At 42.5% G+C, this 21,040-nt stretch overlaps 1 protein-coding gene and 1 long non-coding RNA gene across 4 annotated transcripts; one reads left to right on the top strand and one right to left on the bottom strand.

The window, feature by feature from the left end:
- Positions 1-60: 60 nt before the first annotated feature.
- LOC133158518 (uncharacterized) lies at positions 61-10,659 on the bottom strand. Of its 2 annotated transcripts, XR_009715229.1 has the most exons (9): positions 10,266-10,659; positions 8,345-8,454; positions 6,980-7,192; positions 6,461-6,568; positions 5,486-5,666; positions 4,586-4,754; positions 1,702-4,504; positions 1,418-1,540; positions 61-489 (listed from the first exon to the last, which is right to left on the bottom strand). XR_009715229.1 is itself a non-coding variant. In XM_061285769.1 (6 exons), the coding sequence occupies exons 3-6, from the start codon at positions 7,188-7,190 to the stop codon at positions 4,378-4,380; spliced, it is 1,590 nt and encodes a 529-aa protein (XP_061141753.1). In that variant the 5' UTR covers positions 7,191-7,192; positions 8,345-8,454; positions 10,266-10,609; the 3' UTR covers positions 2,438-4,377. The 2 variants fall into 2 exon arrangements, 1 of the variants encoding a protein (XP_061141753.1); XM_061285769.1 differs by lacking the exons at positions 61-489; positions 1,418-1,540 and having other exon boundaries at positions 2,438-4,504; positions 5,486-6,568; positions 10,266-10,609.
- Positions 10,660-13,287: 2,628 nt separating this feature from the next.
- On the top strand, positions 13,288-18,105 carry LOC133158689 (uncharacterized). Of its 2 annotated transcripts, XR_009715269.1 has the most exons (4): positions 13,288-13,975; positions 14,202-14,383; positions 14,495-14,656; positions 18,005-18,105. It is a non-coding gene; the product is annotated as an uncharacterized LOC133158689 (long non-coding RNA). The 2 variants fall into 2 exon arrangements; XR_009715268.1 differs by having other exon boundaries at positions 13,290-14,383.
- The last annotated feature ends 2,935 nt before the right edge of the window (positions 18,106-21,040 follow it).

Raw genomic sequence — 21,040 nt, 5'->3', positions numbered from 1 at the left:
GAGAGCATTGTGTTCGTATGGAGCGTGTTTGAAGTGAACAGCAGAGAACAAAGCGCATCCGTAATGGCGGCCTCCGTATCATATCCGGATTTAAAAAAATAATAATAAAAAATGTTTGTACCCATGTATAATGCGCACCCCAGAAAAAACTGCCAGCTGTGGTTTCCAGAATTTTACTGTGATAAATACAGTGGAAATTTTTCAGTATTTAGATTTTATTAATGTTGATTTAACTTTTAATGATTAACATTATCCCACATTTTTTCCATCAAAAGAAAGACATTCACCCGAGAGCCAAGAGCAGTCACCCCGTCGCCCTCCTCTCTCTGCCGCTGGAAGGGCGGTGTGCGGTACATCTCGCGGGGCCCTTGTCCGCGGCGCATCGTGTATTGTTGGTTGCTGCTTTGTGTTGCGGGGTGGTGTCCTATGCTGTATGGAAGGCGGGCCGGTGGAGGGGATCGGGTACGGCGGCTGTACTCCAAAAGAAATCTGAAAATGGACAAGAAAATAATATAAACCAGGATTTGCAGGTATTCTCATTAGATCAGATTATTACAGTTATCTCATTCCTCTCGTTCCTCCTTCTTGGGGCCACGATTCGATTCAAAATCGATTTTTGATTCAAAAAGATTTTTTATTAAAACGATTCGATTTTATTCATAAAGATTTCTTATTGGGTTTCTGATCATGATCTACTCTCATCTGCTTTGGTATACAGAATGACAAGTGGACATAAAAGTGTCCTTTTCACATTTATTACCGTATTTTCCGGCCTATAAGGCGCACCTTCAATGAACGGCCCATTTTAAAACTTTATCCTTATATAAGGCGCACCGGACTATAAGGCGCACCATCATGTCAGATTTTTAATCCAAATCAAATCATTCTCCATTTTATCTTTTTTATTTCAACTTCAGACGGAACAAATTACTTTATAATCATAAAATAATGATCCATAGTCTTTTTGATTCATGATTCATAGTCTTCAGCGGGCCACTTATGATTGATTTCATGACACAATGCTTTGGGCCAGTTTAAATTTAGGAATTTGGTCCATATATAAGGCGCACCGGACTATAAGTTGGTTTTTGAGAAAATTTTAGGTTTTTAGGTGCGCCTTATAGGGCGGAAAATACGGTAAGTTAAATTCTTAGGGAAGTGCCTTTATCAACGACATTGTGTGGTCCTCAATTAGGTAGCTATCTATACAATACGTTTGAACAAAAATAAAGGACTTCTGCATAATACAAAGCCTGGTGTGCCTGTTTTTTAAACAATTTTTTTTTAATTTAAAAAATCGATTAAAAAATCGTTAAACAAAGATCTTATGTGCATCGATTTTTCCCCCACCCTTACTGAATACATATAATACATTTATTAATAATACATAATAAATTAGTTATTGCCCATTACTCACAGGACTTTTGTTGCATGTGCAGGGTCATGGTGAATGTAGTAGTCGTTGGCTCTCTTCAGTCCATACTTTGCATGCCCCTCTCTCATCTACGAGTGTTGTCAGTCTCTCTTTCTCACTCTCATTCTAGGGAATACAGTAAGTTTAAACATAATTATATTATATTTTACCAAGAGCATATCAAGCATTTTATAGTGAGATCTATTTTATAATCAAACGAAACATCCTATTGAAGAAATGCCCCACCACTGTCAGTCTACAGCAGCAGTGTGTAAGGAAAAACTTACCATAAACGTTGTGACTGAATGCATTAACAGGTCCACGTTGAAGGAGGACCATGTTGACAATAACATCACCACTCAATTTCAGGACCTTTGGAGGTGTTTGGCTTGGCCTATTGGAAGGAGATCAATAGTTTGAGGTTTGAGACTGATGTATATCTGATCTAATGTATATATTCCAAATAAGTTGCCAACTTACCAGCTCAGTTCCTTAGCATTCCACTCCACCCCTCCATACAGTTGAATAACTGAACATTTTAGGTGTTTTTTTTAGGGAGGGATAACAGGTCAAAAAGTATTCCATACAGAAATGGTATATATAATGTAATAATTAGGAACCCGAAGATTATCTTACTCATAAATATGTAATAAACATTGTCCAGTCACCAATTCAAGTTTAAAGTATATAAAACGTTAGAACATTGCGATATGATTAGATATGAAGGACATGACAAATGTAACCATTTTTGACCAGTTGAAAAGGGATAAAAAATTATTCACTTTAACATGCCTAATTAGACACGAAGACTTTGGGAAACACCAGATAAATATTGGGATTTGGTTTAAAAAACAACTGGATAAATCTATACAAATTTTTGTTTTTGGCGACTGGATGGGGAGCACTTCTCTCATGTGAATTGCTTAGAAATTCCCTTATTGTTAACCACCCATCCTCTAAATCAGGGGTCACCAAACTACGGCCCGCGGGCCGGATACGGCCCGCAGGACCGTTTAATCCGGCCCGCCAACCCTGAATAAATTGTATTATTAAACTTTTTTTTTTTTTTTGCTCATTTTGCCTGCAATGACTGCGTTTCCCCAGTAGATGGGGAAGCGCTCGCCTGCGCATTTACTACCGGAAGCCGTGTCAGAAAGCTCGGTGCACACTCACAAGTGCGTGTACGGACATGGCGCACTCGCGCTCTATTTGTATCAGTCCCGAATTTAGAGCGTGGGCTGTGACGACAGCATTCTTGTAATTTGCGCGCTGAGCTTTCAGATGCAGTTTTGCGCTAAAGCCACCCACAAACCTTCCCCTGGAATCCTTCCGTTAAAATGTCGCCCAAGTAAAGCAGGGTGAACACAGTGCCGAGCGTTTAAAAGAGTTGCCAATTTGGCTCGACGTACGCGACGTGACGTTCAGCCACATGAACGTCAACATCTACCCGTCACAGATCGAGGTAAACGGACCAACACCTCGGATCTCGCCTAAGAATTGCCACAACAAATTTTACTCCAGACTATGACGCACTATCAAACTTTAACAAAAAAGACAGCGGTGTCTACAAGCCTACTGGAACCTACAAAAGGATTATAAGGAAGGAACACAAGAACTTTAAGAGACTGCTCATATGTGTCAGAGAGGTTCTGCTCTGACAACTGAGCTGAACTTTTATCTGTTAAGATTGTGCATGGCACAACAGAAAGTTAATGTTCCATGGTTTTTTTTCTATGAAGAACCCAGAGAGAGTTATTTAGTTATTATTTATTTCCTGTTTTTTCTGTGAAGAACTCAGAGAGGGTTTAGTTATTATTTATTTCATTAATAGTGTTATTATTTGTTTCCTGACTTTTTTTTCTGTAAAGAACCTGGAAAGGGTTATTAAATAACCGTTATTTGGTTATGTGTGGCTTTCTGGAAAATAAAAAAAAAAAAATTTTTTTAAGCTCCCCTACGATCGTCACACTTTTTCTGTTACAAACTGCCACCGGCCCGCCATCAGAGAAGGGAAAGGTTATGTGGCCCTCACAGGAAAAAGTTTGGGGACCCCTGCTCTAAATGCTCAAGGTCTCTTGTTTGTGGTTGTATGTCATTCCCGCACCTTCCTGTCAGTCTTAGGCTGTCTCTCTCAAATGAAGGTTAAAAGCCCAAAAAATATCTTGATAGAAAATGGCCATAGCTGTTTTTATAGCATCAACATTTACCTAAACTTTATTTACCCCTTTCCTGGCAACCATACCCACTTCTGTATAACAAAAAGCCTCAACAGCATATGACAAGTTTTTTTTAGGTTTTTTCGTACATATTTATTGACAAAACTCCATATAACAGCTTGAGTATTGACTCAATAGATTGAGTCAGGCTGTATTATGTGTAACTCCGCAAACAGTCAGCAGCTGTGTTACAGTGAACTGTAAATTGCATTTAATAATCCACTGGCAGACAAATAATCAACTATGACTCTCTGAAAGAGTGACTCACATAAACGTGATTTACATGGGACTACAATATTTTCAACACTTATTCTACTCAATAAACCTGAACGACCAATTGGCCACAAAAAACATGTTCTTCTTACATTTTGAAATATAGGAAAGTTATTCCACTTCTGTGAAGTTGTAAACAGCATTGGTTTGAAATTGTACAAACTATAGAATTCACAAAACAATTACCTTAAAGACTGTAAACGAAAAAAAGTGCCATCAAAGACATTTCTGGATTAATTAGCACAAATCCACTGATCGCTCTCAGTGAAGCTAAACACGTACCTTTAGAAACCACCAGACATTTTCCAACAAAAAGTTAACACTGGATTTCAATTTACCTTGTGGTACAATTTTAAAAACAAAATAGGTACAGTGTACCATAACATATTGTATACTTGAACATCCAGTATACCTGAACACACATTAACCACTCATACCTTAACCACTTGTCCCTAAAGGGTTAATAGGGTGTGTCTATCTCCACTCATGGTCTGCGAGGTCTGCAATCAGAGTGAGGACTCTAGGATTGACTGAGAGTACTTTCTTTTTTTTATTCCACTCGACCTTGGTGCCTCTCTCAGGATTTATTGAGAAGAAACACCTTCATAAGAAAAAAAACAAAGAAGTAACAATTAATGGGTGAGATCAAAGAAATTATTGCTCTAGCAGAAATAAACTGTACCTTTGGAGAAACTCTAGTGTTGATCGTAGTTCCACTGGGTAGTGTATGTTGAAGCAATAGAAACTCCCAAACAGCAGGCAAACGGCAGAGGTGAAGGAAGTGATGTGGTCGTTGACAACCTTTTGGTCAATGCTCAACATGAATGTGTCAGCAGAAAAGCAACAGGACCCTGAAAATATTAACAACATAAAAAACAAAATGAAAAAATAAAAACATTCAGTTATAAGGACTTAAATGTCAGATATTGACTAAAATACAATGGTGCTTATTACATTAAAACAACAACAACATTTTAATAGCGTACTGAAAACTGAGTTAATTTAAACTATGCTATTGCATTGAATTCTCCTATGGGCTGGTCTTGGTGCCAGGTGAAGTAATAAGATATACAAGTGTAGGTAGGTAGGTAGGTAGATAGGTAGATAGGTAGGTAGGTAGGTAGGTAGGTAGGTAGGTAGGTAGGTAGGTAGGTAGGTAGGTAGGTAGGTAGGTAGGTAGGTAGGTAGGTAGGTAGGTAGGTAGGTAGGTAGGTAGGTAGATAGATAGATAGATAGATAGATAGATAGATAGATAGATAGATAGATAGATAGATAGATAGATAGATAGATAGATAGATAGATAGATAGATAGATAGATAGATAGATAGATAGATAGATAGATAGATAGATAGATAGATAGATAGATAGATAGATAGATAGATAGATAGATAGATAGATAGATAGATAGATAGATAGATAGATAGATAGATAGATAGATAGATAGATAGATAGATAGATAGATAGATAGATAGATAGATAGATAGATAGATAGATAGATAGATAGAATAGTATAATTTGATGTCAGTATACATATAGATTTAGCTGCGGGGTTTGGTTAGACATTTAATTTTTGTTTACTTACCACACACAATTATGCAGGGTGTTGCCGGCAACTTCTCTATCTGAACCTCTTGGGCCAGGCATGTCTCCTCAACGTATTGGAGCAGGTTCTCCTCCTTCTCACCAAAATGAGCCAGTAAAAGAAGTACCATCTTTACAAGGTCTTGTGAGCAACCATCCAAATGGCCCAGCTCAGTCTGAAACTTGAGAAGAGCATCCAGGACTTGTTTGCGTTTTTGTGCATCAACATTCTTGAAGAAGTTTAAGAGGCGTCTTCCTTTTTTCTCCACATTGCCAAGGAAAGTATCCATTAGACTCAGACCAGTAAGTTCTTGGAAGTGTGCTACCATACCAGCTTCCTTGAACAAAAAGGGCCACTCTTGGCTGAGTTTCTGAATGCTTGTCCCCTTGTTGATGTCTTTACGCTGTGTGTAATAGGTGGACTGTATTAACTTTTTCACATTGTCTGCATTGAAGTCAATCTCTTCAAACATCTCCTTCATCTTGTTTTTTTTTTCTTGCTGACTCTCCATAGTCTCAGAGAGTGGCAAATATTTCGGCTCCCAGTTTATACAGCCATATGTGTCTTGAACTCTGGCTTTTTGTTCAGCTGGAATTTCTTCAGTATCAGACTCATCTGGTGCAACCTTGCGTTTTCTTATTTTTGGTGTGTTGGGTCGTTTCACATTTTCAACTCGTGCTTGGAGTTGCTTTACCAGTGAATGATATCCAGGTCCAATGACATCACCCTCTATGACATCTTGGAGGGCTTCTGGATACTTGGCCACCATTCTTTTGCCTATCTCTGTAGTGTTGTGTTTGGTTGGATTATTACACATCTTCATGATCTCAGAAACCACTATCCTTACCATCTCTCGCCGCAGCCGCGGACTAGGTCTCACCTTCCTTTCTAAACTCTGCACTAACTCTTCAGGGAGCTTCTGCCATGGTATCTGGAATGTCTCTACCCAGTTTGCCACAAAAGTGGAACAGTTACCTGAGGGGGATGAGGTGATTGAGGAGGATGATGGTGAGGGAGAGACTGAAGGTGGAGAGGAACAGACGGACAGTGGAGAGGAAAATGCTGCAGTTGTAGTGCTTGAGTCTGTAACAGAAGAACAGGAGAAACATTAAACCTTGAAGGATGTCGTGCTTCTCTGTTGAATATTTTATGTATTGTTAATATGGCTGCAACTAACGTTTTTCATTGTCAATTAATCTATTCGTTGTTTGGTCCATAAAATGTTACAAAATAGTAAACAATGTTGATCACTGTTCAAGGCCTCAAGTGTCTTGTTTGTCCATAATATTAGAAAATGTTGTAAAATATGAGTTTTCATATTAAGTTTTTCCCTTTTTAAAAAATTTGACTCAAAACAATGATTAAAATAATTGTTACTTAATTTAATAATTAACTGATTACTTGTTAACTGTTAAATAACTGGATAATGTGTGCTATGCTGTTATGGCAATGTAGAAATTTTGTGAAATTATGTTAAATTTAAAAAACACTTACTGTTCTGGGCCCAAGCAGCAACAAGTCTTCTGGCTTGGACTGGCTTCAACACTGGCAGCAAGTCTCCTTCTGTAATGTACTGCAGATCATCTATGGTCTCAGCACCAAATCCCTTCAATGTATCTTCCACTGAACTAAGAACTGCTTGAGGAAGGTCTGGAAGCACTGCAGCAATTGCACTACTTATCGTCTGTATCTCTGATTCAGCCATATCTATCAGATACACAAACACAAAGAAGTTGGCCTTTAGTCTACTGACATCAAAGCATCTACTCTGACAATACACTGTGCTTCAGTGGCACTATCTGGTATCATTTTTGATGTAAGATGATAATGGCCACATGTCAATCAGTTCATTAATGTGTAGGCACTGCAATCTTCCACTGTCATTTTTCACTGAGTACATGTGGTAGTGTGGCAGGAATTCTGCTGAATACACTCTCATCAGCAAATGAAGTGCAGAATCATCTTTAACTACAAGGAGGAGGAGTTCACCAAACTCCATTGAGTCATCATTCCTAGTGACAACGAATTGCCCCTTTTTGTATATTATCCCATTATACTGCAAATCTACAGGAATCTTTGTATTAATTTCAGTGAAGCCAAATTGTAAGACTGCATCTTTAACTTGTTCACTGTATAGCTCAGAGTAGAAAGGTACGCCTTCTTTCATAAGCAAGGCTTGAGGACTCACTGACCCAGCTGAAAGATAGGCCTGAAACATCTGATGTCTTTCTGAAAGAGTGAGACACAGGTTTTTAAAGTTTTTCAAATGCCTTGCACATCTTTTAAAGTAACTATGCTTACTTTCAAAGCGCATAGTCCATAGTCTCATCAGTGGGCCAAATTTTAAAATCAGTCCTGGGTAGTGGCGCAAATAATGATGCTTTGGTCTCAAGTTGGTATCTGGAAACAGTGCTTTCCTGGAATCCAAATATTCCTGAATTAGAGCATCCAGGTAAAGAACCTGTGGCTCAGAAATCTTTTGAGCGCAAATCAAGTCAACGATGTCCTTTAGTTGCAGAGTTAATTGCCACACATCATCTTGTGCGTCTTCCACTCTGTCTCCAATGATTAAAGGTAACAGTCGTAAAAAGTTCCAGTTTTGTACAGCATGACCAGAAAGTCGCAGTGTTTTAGGACTGACCTCACATGGCTTGGAGGAAGCATCTACAGCTCCATATTTGAACTGATTAATGCGTCTGTTCAAAATAGTGTATGTGAACCATCTCTTTTTTTTAACAAAGTACCTCAGGTAAAGTGCTAAATCATAAGATAGGACACCCTCAAAGATGTCGTGACCAAGACAGGGGGGGCAAACCAGGCAGACAAACATCAAAGTGTTTTAAGGTATTAAATTCTGACCTGAACTTTATTCCATGAACATCCGCCACGCCTTCAGCTTGTAACTGATCCACTGCTGACTTGTAGCTTTCAGGGGTTCTTTCTGGTCCGCAAGAAATTGGGTCATCCCCCTGAAATTGAATTCGAGAAATGAGGCAGTATCTGCAGAAATATTTTGAAGAACTGAAATTTTCAGTAAAGCCACCAATGCAATGCGAGCCCAAGTTGTCTCCAGCAATGCAGTAGAGAGTCCCTTTAACAACATTTTCATCTGCCATTGCAATCCCATTCTCCTCCAGTAGTTTCAAGTCAGCCAGTAGCTCTGAAAAAACCTTGCCATGGCCAAATTCTTTAAAGTCCTTTTCTCTACACAGCAAAACCAGCTGCATGTGATCAACATTTGATCGAAAATGTGGGGGCAAATTTAATAGTGAGAAGTACACAGCCAAAATTTTGTGCTTCTTTTTTGCAGAACCCAAAGGGTTAACGACCTCAAATGCATCCTGGTATAGTATCAGCTTAAGGCAGTGCTTCTCAAATAGTGGGGCGCGGTGCTATTCCTGGGGGGGCGCGTGTGACCCTGGGGAACAGGCTTTTTTTTTGGCAGTACTAGAATAAAGTGTAATTGCGTGTTTACTACAGCAGGGGGCAGTGGCGCTCTCATTGTTACTTCTGTCACGTTTGCGACAGTGCAACATTTTACGACTTACAAGACAAGTTAGGATAGTCACGGTGGGGAGGGGGGGCGCGAATAGTTTTCTTCTTGCTAGGGGGGGGGCGTAACAGAAAATAATTGAGAAGCACTGGCTTAAGGCAAGATGCATTTTCTTGAAAAAAGGTATTTGATTTAAACACCTTACCATCATGGCAGTCACAGAGAACATCTGGTTTTGAAACAGAATTATCGTAAGGAGCTGCTGACATGAGCACTGATTGTAACATATTCTTCAGTGTGTTTAACACAGGAATGTAGTACGCAAATCTTTCTGTTCTGTTCTCATCTCTCCCTAGAAACACCTTTTTGGGCTCAACATATTTAAACATTTCTTTGAAACACTGTGCTCTAGAGTATGCTGTCCTCATTGGCCCTGTGTGACACGCTGAAAACAAATCACATTCCTTTACTGTATCACAGATTTTTACAATCTCTTCATCTGATACTGACAAATCTTTCAGAAGCAAGTTTAATCTGTTCAGTGTATATGTGTGTCCCATCTCATGTATGTTTTGAATCTCTTCAACGATGGTCTGAATAGTAGATGCTGGAATAAGAAGCTGGCCCATAAGTTTTATGTAAAATAAACACACATTTCTGAGGTACAAGTCACTGAAATTAGACGAGTCCCCAAAAGTGTTTTCAGCAGCCTCTGATACACTGGCAGTTTCGTGCACGGTAGGGATGTTTTGCTCATTTGTAGAAGGACTTTCTGAGTTTGTATCTCTGAATTGGCCACAAATCACATGTGCTGAACAATGTCGGTGTTTTCTGGACATATGAGAAGTAAATGAAGACTTCACAGTAAAAAGTGAGGTTTTGCATCCTCTCACTGGGCAGTTTATGGGGTGTCCCTTTGCTATGTGCTCCTTAAGGTGAGCAAGCAACTCCCTGACTCCGTCACACTGGCGCTCACAAAGTGCAACCGTGCACTTCAATGTAGCTTTAGCCATAGCATGATCCGGAGCAGTCAACGAGACTGCACTATGGTGGCGATAGAAGTGCGATTTTAATGCTGCATATCTAGAAAATACCTGCTTACAGTCAATTTCCACACACTTGAAAATACAACGGGGCTCATTGCGATGCAGTTTACAATGCAAAACATATGCTTTAAGAGACTGAACAGATTCTCCACAAACACAACAAGAATACATCTTACACGTCAAACAGGGAAATATCAACCATAAAACCTAACCTAAAAACCATATAAAACATCAACCTTACCGTAGTAAGATGCTGAAAATGAGCAAAATCCAAAATGAGAGTAGAGAAAGTTTCGACGTTGTGGTGCTGCTGCCGTAACCGTTCGTTGCTTCGTCCACTGGTAGCGGAGCCAAGTGCAAGGCGCTGATTGGACGCCTCGTCAAGATTCAAACAATCAGTTTGAATTCTGGCGCCCTTTCTTTCTTTTTAAAAATAAACAAAAACTCTGTAGGCCTATTTTATTTTGCTAAGTCCTTTTCACCTTTGGTGGTTATTGAACAGGTTTACTGCAAAATAATAAAAAAAAGGGAAAAAAAGAAAATCAAGTGCAAGTTTTTTCGATCTTTTTTTTTTAAACGACTTTTCACAATAATGGACCATCTATAAATGCAAACTTCAAGCCTACAACCTGTTTATTTCATATCGAATATCATATATATATATATATAAACAGATTAATTGGTGATTATGAAAATTATTCAAGATATTTGTAACTCTAAATACATTTAAAAGTGTAAAGGCTCAAATTATTCTAACTTTCTGTCTCTCTCTCTCAATTTGTTTTTCTCAGCAAATTTTAAAGATGCTGCAAATAACTGCACAAGACAGTTGTGGCTACATACACGCACAAGCATGTGCTGTCGCCCTCTCCGTGTCCACACTGCCACACTGGTAGGATAGAGTCTGCCGGAGCTTTGACACGACAGATCGTAGAACTTTCCGTGTGGTACCTGTGTTCTAATGTTAGCTAATATAGTAGCTCAAAGAGGCTTGAATAGTCAATTTTGGATAGGAACCCTCCTAACTAATTGAAATTACCGCAATTCCTTGCAGCAGCAACAAAATAATTACGCACCGTTCGGTCATTCACAACCAGACATAAGAAAGAAAATAATGTATTTAAACAGTCTGATGTAGACTGCAGCAGAGAGAGTACGCGATTATCAACATATAGCCTACGTGTTGATGTGATGTAAAAACTTTTATCATGAAGTGCGTTCTGTTGTTGACTGCCAAGCTAGAGTAAAAACTGTTTTTCTGACATCCAGCGTCCTGCAGATCATCATGAAGTTAGCGTTGAAGATTATTAATATATTTTTGCCAAAAACAGTAGAAGAAATGGACGGAGCCATCACGTAGAAATCAATGGAGGCAATTGAAGCCAATTTGAACCACTTCCCGTTAGTCAACTAACCCTTCTGCACAGGTTCAGGTGCATTGTTGCCAACTCCTCAGTTAGGAAAGTCGCTATTGGCTGCCCTGAAAGTCGCCAGATGACGTCACCTAATTTGTAGTTCGTAGTTTGTGCGGATGCGCTAATTCGTTTGTAGTTTTGAGGCTTTACCCACAAACTATGACGTCATTTTCAAATTGCAAACAGCCGGCCGCCGCTGTTTAAAATAAAGAGGTAAAGGACAGCTGTGCTTGCAGGCAACACTGTCTGCGGCTGCACCAGCGGCTCATGAAGTGAGGAAACACCAAAATGAACTCCCTGAAAAGTCGCTAGGTTTGTTGCTTGTCGCTTCTTGGAAAAAAGTCGCTAGAGGGGTCAGAAAAGTCGGCAAGTTGGCAACACTGCTCAGGGGACATAGATGTGATGAAGGAACGTAGTCTGACCGAGCATGTGACCGAGTCTGAGCCAATGGTTTGACCGAGTCTGACTCACGTAAGTCCTGTGCGTATGCTCATTACATAAATTAAGTCACGTTAGCATTGATTTCAGAAAAACGTTTATTAGTCAGCCGAAATGAATGGAATTCAATGGAAGGCTAGGTGGAGCTGGTCCAGTAGTTGGCCTCAGATCCCCCCATGCTGGCTTGAACCTCCGAAAGTTCGCATGCCCCCTTGATTTTAGCCATGACTTACTTACGCGGTCACATGGGTTTTATCCAAACGAACTAGGCTGGCCGGCCGATCCGGATTGTCGCCACAGGGGTCCGAAGACTCTTTGCGGTCAGACGAGGTTTTATCAACCGGGCCCAAGCCCAGAATCTAGGTGACGCAAGTGAAAAGCGCTCAAGTACAGTTTAGCTGGTGGCGCTAATGCTAATATCAGTGACCACTATGTACTTACGTTCCTGGTCATGTTTAGTTTGCTAACTTTACCCGCCCACAGCATGGATCATGCACTTTCGGTCAACCTGTTGATTCTTTCAGCAACAATTGATTTCTTTGCAATTAACGGAGAGTCAAGGTTTACAGGAGAGTAGGTCATGCCAGAAAGAGACGTGTGCGGTACTGTGTTTTATTATAAACACTTTGTAGTTTTACCACAGATCAAGTCTATAACATTCACTGTCGCATCATGACGTAGTCTAGTGCATGCAGTCGGATTCTCTGAACGCTGTGGTCGTCTTCTCCCCACTTCCTATGATTCCCCTTTAACATCTTTCCTTGACCTTGTGATGTTTTCCATCAAAATGGAGGAAGAGGTTAGGAAAGACTAAAAAGCATTGTTTGACTAATCTACCACATCCTATCATCTGGTGGCATGTCTCGAGCATCTGAATCTTATGCAGGCTTAAAGGTACGGCGGAGGCTGATTTACTTCCGGGTGGATCATCAAGACGATTGGTCCTCAATTGTCAATCATTCTGGAGAATTTTACTAATACTGTCGTACGTGCTCTTTCCAGTTTTCGCTTTCTGTGCATGCATACTTTCAAAAAGTATCTTTGAAGTGTCTGAGAAGAAGAGAAAGGCCTCAGAAAGGCGTTGTTTACTTGTGTGTCTATCGTGTAATATGTCTTGTCACCGTGGGATAGGGAAAACGTAATTTCGATGTCTTTGTGTGTCTCGGCATGTGAAGATGTTGACAATAAAGCAGACTCTGACTTTGAAAAAGAGAGAAACAAGACCAGAGTTGCGCATGCCCATTTTTTATAAAAGTGCACCGTAAAAAATGGCTGTGAAATCTACAGTTAATTACTATATATATATATATATATATATATATATATATATATATATATATATGATATATATATGATATATATATATATATATCATATGATATATATATATCATAATGAAATCAATAATTATCATATAAATATCATATAAAAATGATGACTTTAATAATCATTATGTCATAATGACTTACCATGGCATTATTTTTATTCCATTTTTTCCGTTTTCTTTTTCACTGGCGGGTATGGGGTGACATGGGCTGACATGAATTCATCCAATGAGGATCGAGTGTGTTCAACGGTCCTGCTTTGAATGGCCAATCACGTCAAAGTGAACGGGACAAATCGCAATCACAGCGCTTGCATCTCTGGCTCCGACAACAACTTTTCTCATAAGACCTTGTCTTGTATTGTGTGTTTTTTTGTTGTCTTTCTATGTGTTTGCGTCGTCTGTGTTCATTTGTTTCACTTTGGCTGCGAAAACGGCACCGAGAGAGCGCTGTTTTTCGATCGCGAGAGAGAGGGCAGACAGAGCTAGCTACTGGTAACGTTAACTGTTAGCTAGCTTGTGATAGCAGTAACTTTAACTGACCAGATTCTCTTTTTTTTAAACTTACTGAAGCCACAAAATGGTATATGACACATGTAGTACTTGCTGCGACAGTACGATGGTCGTTACTGTGTCGTTATTTTATATTTTTATGCTGCGCAAGAGAAGAGTATTTTCCCGCCTTTCTGTTTTTCAACACCTTCTCCGCCTCCGTATGCGTTTTCCTTCCGGAGGCAGCACCACCAAGCACACGTCGCGACGTCCAGAAACTCGGTAAGTAGGACTACTATCACTATAAGTAATAAAATCAAATAGTAATACACAAGTAGTAATCAGTTTGCTTGCCATCAGTTACTATATATGCTCCTTTTATCTGTTTTATGTACAGCTTGTAAGATATGTATGCTCCCTGCCCTGTTTTTACAGTCATTCATGTGAACCAGATCATTTATAAAATGGACTGCTGTGAAATATGATTTTTGTTATGTCTGACTTTAAGGAGAGACAATCCTGACTGCAAAAAAATGGATGCTGTCGATCGAGGGGAGGGTCATAATCCCACCTGCTGCTCACGTGGCTGACTTCACCACTGCCTTGGCTGGCCACTCTCTTCGCCTGTTACTATGTTTTCAACCTAGAGTATCAGGGGGAAACCTGCACAACTTTGGAGTTTATTCAGAGGTATTAACCGATAAAATTATATACCTAACTTTATTCCCACTGGCATTTCTATATCTCTCTGATAATTGCAATTGTCTCAACCTCTAACTCATTTCATATGTTTTTGGTTAGGATTAATCCTGACTCCACCAAGTGCAGTGCCAAGGAGCAGATGAGCCGGAAGACTGGGAGAGTGGTGAGGAGGAAGACTTGATACATGAACCCCCATGTGATCTCCTTCATCATGGAGTTCATGAAGGCTTCACTTCATGGAGGCTAACTGACTAGATACAGGTGAGGTTCAGATAACGGTCACAACTAATTTGCATATCAGCTGTTTCAATGCAGAGATTTATTTTCTCTCCGATTTAACTTGCGACATATTCAAATCGATTTTTAATTCCCATGGGCTCACCACCTGTGGGAGGGGCCAAAGGGGTCGGGTGCATTGCAAGCTGGGCGGCGGCCAAAGGCAGGGACCTTGGCGGTCTGATCCCCGGCTGCAGAAGCTGGCTCTTGGGACATGGAATGTCACCTCTCTGGCTGGAAAGGAACCCGAGCTGGTGTGCGAGGCAGAAAAGTTCCGACTAGATATAGTCGGACTTGCCTCCACGCACAGTTTGGGTTCCGGTACAAGCCCTCTCGAGAGGGGCTGGACTCTCTTCCACTCTGGAGTTGCCCACGGTGAGAGGCGTCGAGCAGGTGTGGGTATACTTATTGCCCCCCGGCTGGGCGCCTGCACATTGGGGTTCACCCCGGTGAACGAGAGGGTAGCCTCCCTCCGCCTTCGGGTGGGGGGACGGGTCCTGACTGTTGTTTGTGTCTATGCACCAAACGGCAGTTCAGAGTACCCACCCTTTTTGGAGTCCCTGGAGGAGGTGCTGGAGAGCGCTCCTTCTGGGGACTCCATCGTTCTACTGGGTGACTTCAAAGCTCACGTGGGCAATGACAGTGAGACCTGGAAGGGCGTGATTGGGAGGAACGGCCCCCCCGATCTGAACCCGAGCGGTGTTCTATTATTGGACTTCTGTGCTCGACACGGATTTTCTATAATGAACACCATGTTTAAAACTAAGGGTGTCCATGTGTGCACTTGGCACCAGGACACCCTAGGCCGCAGTTCGATAATCGACTTTGTAGTCGTGTCATCGGATTTGCGGCCGCATGTTTTGGACACTCGGGCGAAGAGAGGGGCGGAGCTGTCAACTGATCACCACCTGGTGGTGGGTTGGCTCCGATGGTGGGGGAAGATGCCGGTCCGACCTGGCAGACCCAAACGTTCTGTGAGGGTCTGCTGGGAACGTCTGGCGGAATCCCCTGTCAGGAAGAGCTTCAATTCCCACCTCCGGCAGAACTTTTCCCACGTCCCGGGGGAGGCGGGGGACATTGAGTCCGAGTGGACCTTGTTCCGCGCCTCCATTGTTGAGGCGGCCGAGCGGAGCTGTGGCCGTAAGGTCATTGGTGCCTGTCGTGGCGGCAATCCCCGAACTCGCTGGTGGACACCGGCGGTAAGGGATGCCGTCAAGCTGAAGAAGGAGTCCTATCGGGCCGTTTTGGCCTGTGGGACTCCCGAGGCAGCTGACAGGTACCGGATGGCCAAGCGGAACGCGGCTTCGGCGGTTGCTGAGGCAAAAACCCGGGCGTGGGAGGAGTTTGGCGAGGCCATGGAAAATGACTTCCGGACGGCTTCGAGGAAATTCTGGTCCACCATCCGGCGTCTCAGGAGGGGGAAGCAGTGCAACGTCAACACTGTTTACAGTGGAGATGGCGTGCTGCTGACCTCGACTCGGGACGTCGTGTGTCGGTGGGGAGAATACTTCGAAGACCTCCTCAATTCCACCGACACGCCTTCCATTGTGGAGGCAGGGCCTGGGGACTCAGAGGCGGACTCTCCAATCTCTGGGGTTGAAGTCACTGAGGTAGTTAAAAAACTCCTCGGTGGCAAGGCCCAGGGGGTGGATGAGATCCGCCCGGATTTCTTAAGGGCTCTGGATGCTGTGGGGCTGTCATGGCTGACACGTCTCTACAGCATCGCGTGAACATCGGGGACAGTGCCTCTGGATTGGCAGACTGGGGTGGTGGTTCCCCTCTTTAAGAAGGGGGACCGGAGGGTGTGTTCCATTTACAGGGGAATTACACTCCTCAGCCTCCCTGGTAAGGTCTATTCAGGGGTGCTGGAGAGGAGGGTCCGTCGGGAGGTCGAACCTCGGATTCAGGAGGAACAGTGTGGCTTTCGTCCTGGCCGTGGAACAGTGGACCAGCTCTTCACCCTCAGCAGGATCCTCGAGGGTGCATGGGAGTTCGCCCAACCAGTCCACATGTGTTTTGTGGACTTGGAGAAGGCGTTCGACCGTGTCCCTAGGGAGGTCCTGTGGGGGGTGCTTCGGGAGTACGGGGTACCGAGCCAACTGATAAGGGCGGTTCGGTCCGTGTATCACCGATGCCAGAGTTTGGTCCGCATTTCCGGCAGTAAGTCGGATTCGTTCCCAGTGAGGGTTGGACTCCGCCAAGGCTGCCCTTTGTCACCGATTCTGTTTATAATTTTTATGGACAGAATTTCTAGGCGCAGCCGAGGCGTTGAGGGTGTCCGGTTTGGGGACCTCAGCATCGCGTATCTGCTTTTTGCAGACGACGTGGTGCTGTTGGCTTCTTCAGGCTGTGAGCTCCATCTCTCACTGGAGCGGTTTGCAGCCGAGTGCGAAGCGGTTGGGATGAGGGTCAGCACCTCCAAATCCGAGTCCATGGTCCTCGATCGGAAAAGGGTGGAATGCCCTCTCCGGATCGGGGATGAGATCCTGCCCCAAGTGGAGGAGTTTAAGTATCTTGGGGTCTTGTTCACGAGTGAGGGGAGGATGGAGCGCGAGATCGACAGGCGGATCGGTGCAGCGTCGGCAGTAATGCGGACTCTGTACCGGTCCGTCGTGGTAAAGAGAGAGCTGAGCCAAAAGGCAAAGCTCTCAATTTACCGGTTGATTTACGCTCCTACCCTCACCTATGGTCATGAGCTATGGGTCGTGACCGAAAGAACGAGATCCCGGATACGAGCGGCCGAAATGAGTTTTCTCCGCAGGATGTCCGGGCTCTCCCTTATAGAGATAGGGTGAGAAGTTCGGTCATCCGGGAGAGACTCGGAGTAGAGTCGCTACTCCTCCACGTTGATAGGAGCCAGATGAGGTGGCTCGGGCATCTCATCAGGATGCCTCCTGGACGCCTCCCTGGGGAGGTGTTCCGGGCATGTCCCACCGGTAGGAGACCCCGGGGACGACCCAGGACGCGCTGGAGAGATTATGTCTCTCAGCTGGCCTGGGAACGCCTTGGGATCCCCCGGGATGAGTTAGAGGAAGTGGCTGGGGAGAGGGAAGTCTGGGAGTCCCTCCTGAAGCTGCTGCCCCCGCGACCCGACCCCGGATAAGCGGAAGAAGATGGATGGATGGATGGATGGATGGATGGATGGATGGATGGATGGATTTTTAATCATCTCATGAGTAATCGTTACATCCCTACTAATAATATAACTCCAACCTTGCTAATTGCATGAGTGTTCCTGCAGCCAGTGACACACTTCCTATCAGGAACAAGTATCTTGACATGACAACGACATCACCATCATAATTCTTAATGTATTTTCTTCTTTAATTTCAGGGCTCCTGTTTTGTCCAAGCCCAAGGAAGTTTTGTCTAAAAGGTTTGGTAATGTGCTTTATGTTCCTGTTCACAAAAAAATAAATAACCCTGTTAACAAATTTCTTGTTGTCTGTAGTTAATTGAAATATTTTAGAATATGGGTCATTCTATTAATGATTAATATTAAATCACTGATTCAGCATTTAAATTGTACAGTGAGAAACTCAATTTACAATGATTACCTGGTACCTACTCTTACTGCATTGCCATATACAATACAGTTCATTTGTTTGTACAGTAAATAAACCAGTTATGTAAAGGCAACTGAAAGCGCGGTATTTCATTGATATTTATTCTGCAGTTAAGCAACTAATACTGTAAATGCAACTAAAATCACAGTTTTTAATTTTTTTAGTATAGTTAAAACATCTAACTAAATAAAACTGAAATCACAGTATTTAAATGTTATTTTGTATACAGTTAAACAACTAATACTGTAAACGCAACTGGAATCACAGTATTTAATTGTTATTTAGCATACAGTTAAAACATCTAATACTATAATTACAACTGAAATCACAGTATTTAATACCGTTAATGGAGAGGGCGATTCTTTCCTGAATTTCAAGAAAATCTTCCGCCTTACCTTTCATGTTAGGCATAATTAATAGATTGGTGTCAGTTCAGATGGCCCCAGGCATTATTCACCCCGCCTTAGGTCACCTCCGCTGGGTGAAAAGAGCAAGAATTCCAAATCTGAGAGAAATTAAAAAACGGATATTTCTGATGCATGTCCTGAGTTTTGTTGATATACAGCATAAGTCGAATCTTAGCTCAATATACATCATGAATAGACAAATAATTTGTATTTTCAAAGCTTTTAATCAATCAGACCTTATGGGTCAGTGAACCCAATTTCATAGAATAGTGCAAACATTGTGTTGGGAAAAAAAGGTGTTCAAAATAAACATCTTCTATAACACCACACCGCTTCTGATTTGTGAAACCTTGACTCTATTTGTGAAAATGTAAATCTGAGTTGGCTTCTCCATCGCAAGAGCAATTCCACATGGTTTTTGGTATCCAGACCACATTAGTCAAGATCCTGATCAAAAACTACAATACTTAAACTCAATTCAAATCTCAATTTAAATATTCTAGACTGCATGAAGATTAATTAAAACACAGTTTCTGAAAAATAATTTTATGACATTTTTGCAAATTAGGTTCACTTATGACATCTTTGGGATCCAGACCACATTTCACGAGAGAAAAAGAGAGAAAAATAAATAGATAAATAAATGCAAGAATTACAGTGATGGCTCATAAATGTAATACGGAATATTATTGTTAAATATATGGTGTTTAATACTTTTAACAGTGAGAAAAAGTACTCTTTACCAAAAATAAACGCAAGAATTACATTGATTGCTCGTATATGTGCATTACGGTATATTACTGTTAAATTTATGGTGTTTTATACTTTTAACAGTGAGAAAAAGTATTTTGTACATAGAATAAATGCAAAAATTTCATTGATTGCTCGTATACGGTGTGGGACGTGTTCTGTGAGGACTACGGGGACGACATCGACGGTCTCACCAGCTGTGTCACGGACTACATTAACTTTTGTGTAGACTCCACCATACCCACCAAAACAGTCAGAGTTTTTGCAAACAGCAAACCTTGGATCACCCCTGAGATCAAAGACCTGCTCAGGGACAAAAGGAGGGTCTTTAAATCGGGAGACAGGGACCTACTGAAAACGGTGCAGAGGGACTTGAGGAAGAAGATCAGGGAGGGGAAGAGCAACTACAGGAGGAGGATGGAAGACCAACTGCAGCGGGACAACGTCAGCGGGGTCTGGAGGAGCCTGAACACCATCTCAGGACGTAGCAACTCCAGACCTGCGCTGGACAGGGATCAGGAGTGGGTGAATGACCTGAACCGGTTCTTCAACCGTTTTGAACAAACATCCACTCCTCCCCCCACCCCGACTGGAGCCTCTTCTACTCCGAGGACTCTCACCTCAACCCCGCCCCCTGCTACACCCCCTCCAAGACCCCCCAGCCCATTCTCAACTCCACCGAACCCACCAAGCATCCCCCCCAAAGGAGCTGGTGGTGGACTTCCGCCGGCGCAAAGTCTCCCCCTCGTCGATGAACATCCAGGGAACGGACATAGAGATTGTGGACTCTTACAAGTTCCTGGGTGTTCACCTGAACAATAAACTGGACTGGGGCCCTATACAAGAAGGGCCAAAGCAGACTCCACCTGCTGCGCAGACTGAGGTCCTTCGGAGTGAGGGACGGCCTCCTGAGGACCTTCTATGACTCTGTAGTGGCGTCCGCCATTTTTTATGGGGTGGTCTGCTGGAGCAGCGGCATCACTGCAGCGGAGAGGAAGAGGCTGGACAAGGTGGTGAAGAAAGTCGACGCTGTCCTGGGCTGCAGTCTGGACCGGGTGGAGGCGGTGGGGGAGAGGAGGATGGTGGCTAAGCTGTCCTCCATCATGGACAATGTCTTCCACCCCCTTCATGAGACTGTCAGAGCCCTGGAGAGCTCCATCAGTGACCGGCTTCGTCACCCACGATGCACCACCGAGAGGCATCGCAGGTCCTTCCTCCCTGCTGCCATCAGACTGTACAACCAGGCCGATCACCGTAGCTAACGGACAAAATAACGTGCAATAACCATATGTGCAATCACACTATGTGCAATATCTGTCTACCTCACACTCTTTTACCTGCTTTCTTTGCACTGTTTTTTGCACTATTTTTTTTTATCTAATATTTTTTTTATCTCCACTGCATATTGTGTATTGTGTATTTTGTATACACTGTCCATATTTTTTTAATTATATATACCTTCTACTTCTTTAAAATCTTTTACCCCCTTCCCCGCATGCGTGTGTGTGTGTATATGTTAATGTGTACTGCTGCTAACATAGGAGTTTCCCCATTGAGGGAATAATAAAGGATTATCTTATCTTATCTTATATGTATATCACGGTAAATTATTTTTAAATGTATGGTGTTTTATCCTTTTAACAGTGA

This window comes from Syngnathus typhle, linkage group LG8 (assembly GCF_033458585.1).
Source record: "Syngnathus typhle isolate RoL2023-S1 ecotype Sweden linkage group LG8, RoL_Styp_1.0, whole genome shotgun sequence".
In the NCBI taxonomy this organism is placed as follows: domain Eukaryota; kingdom Metazoa; phylum Chordata; class Actinopteri; order Syngnathiformes; family Syngnathidae; genus Syngnathus; species Syngnathus typhle.
Note: the sequence above shows the minus strand (reverse complement) of the source record. Positions and strands in the feature narration are given on the sequence as shown.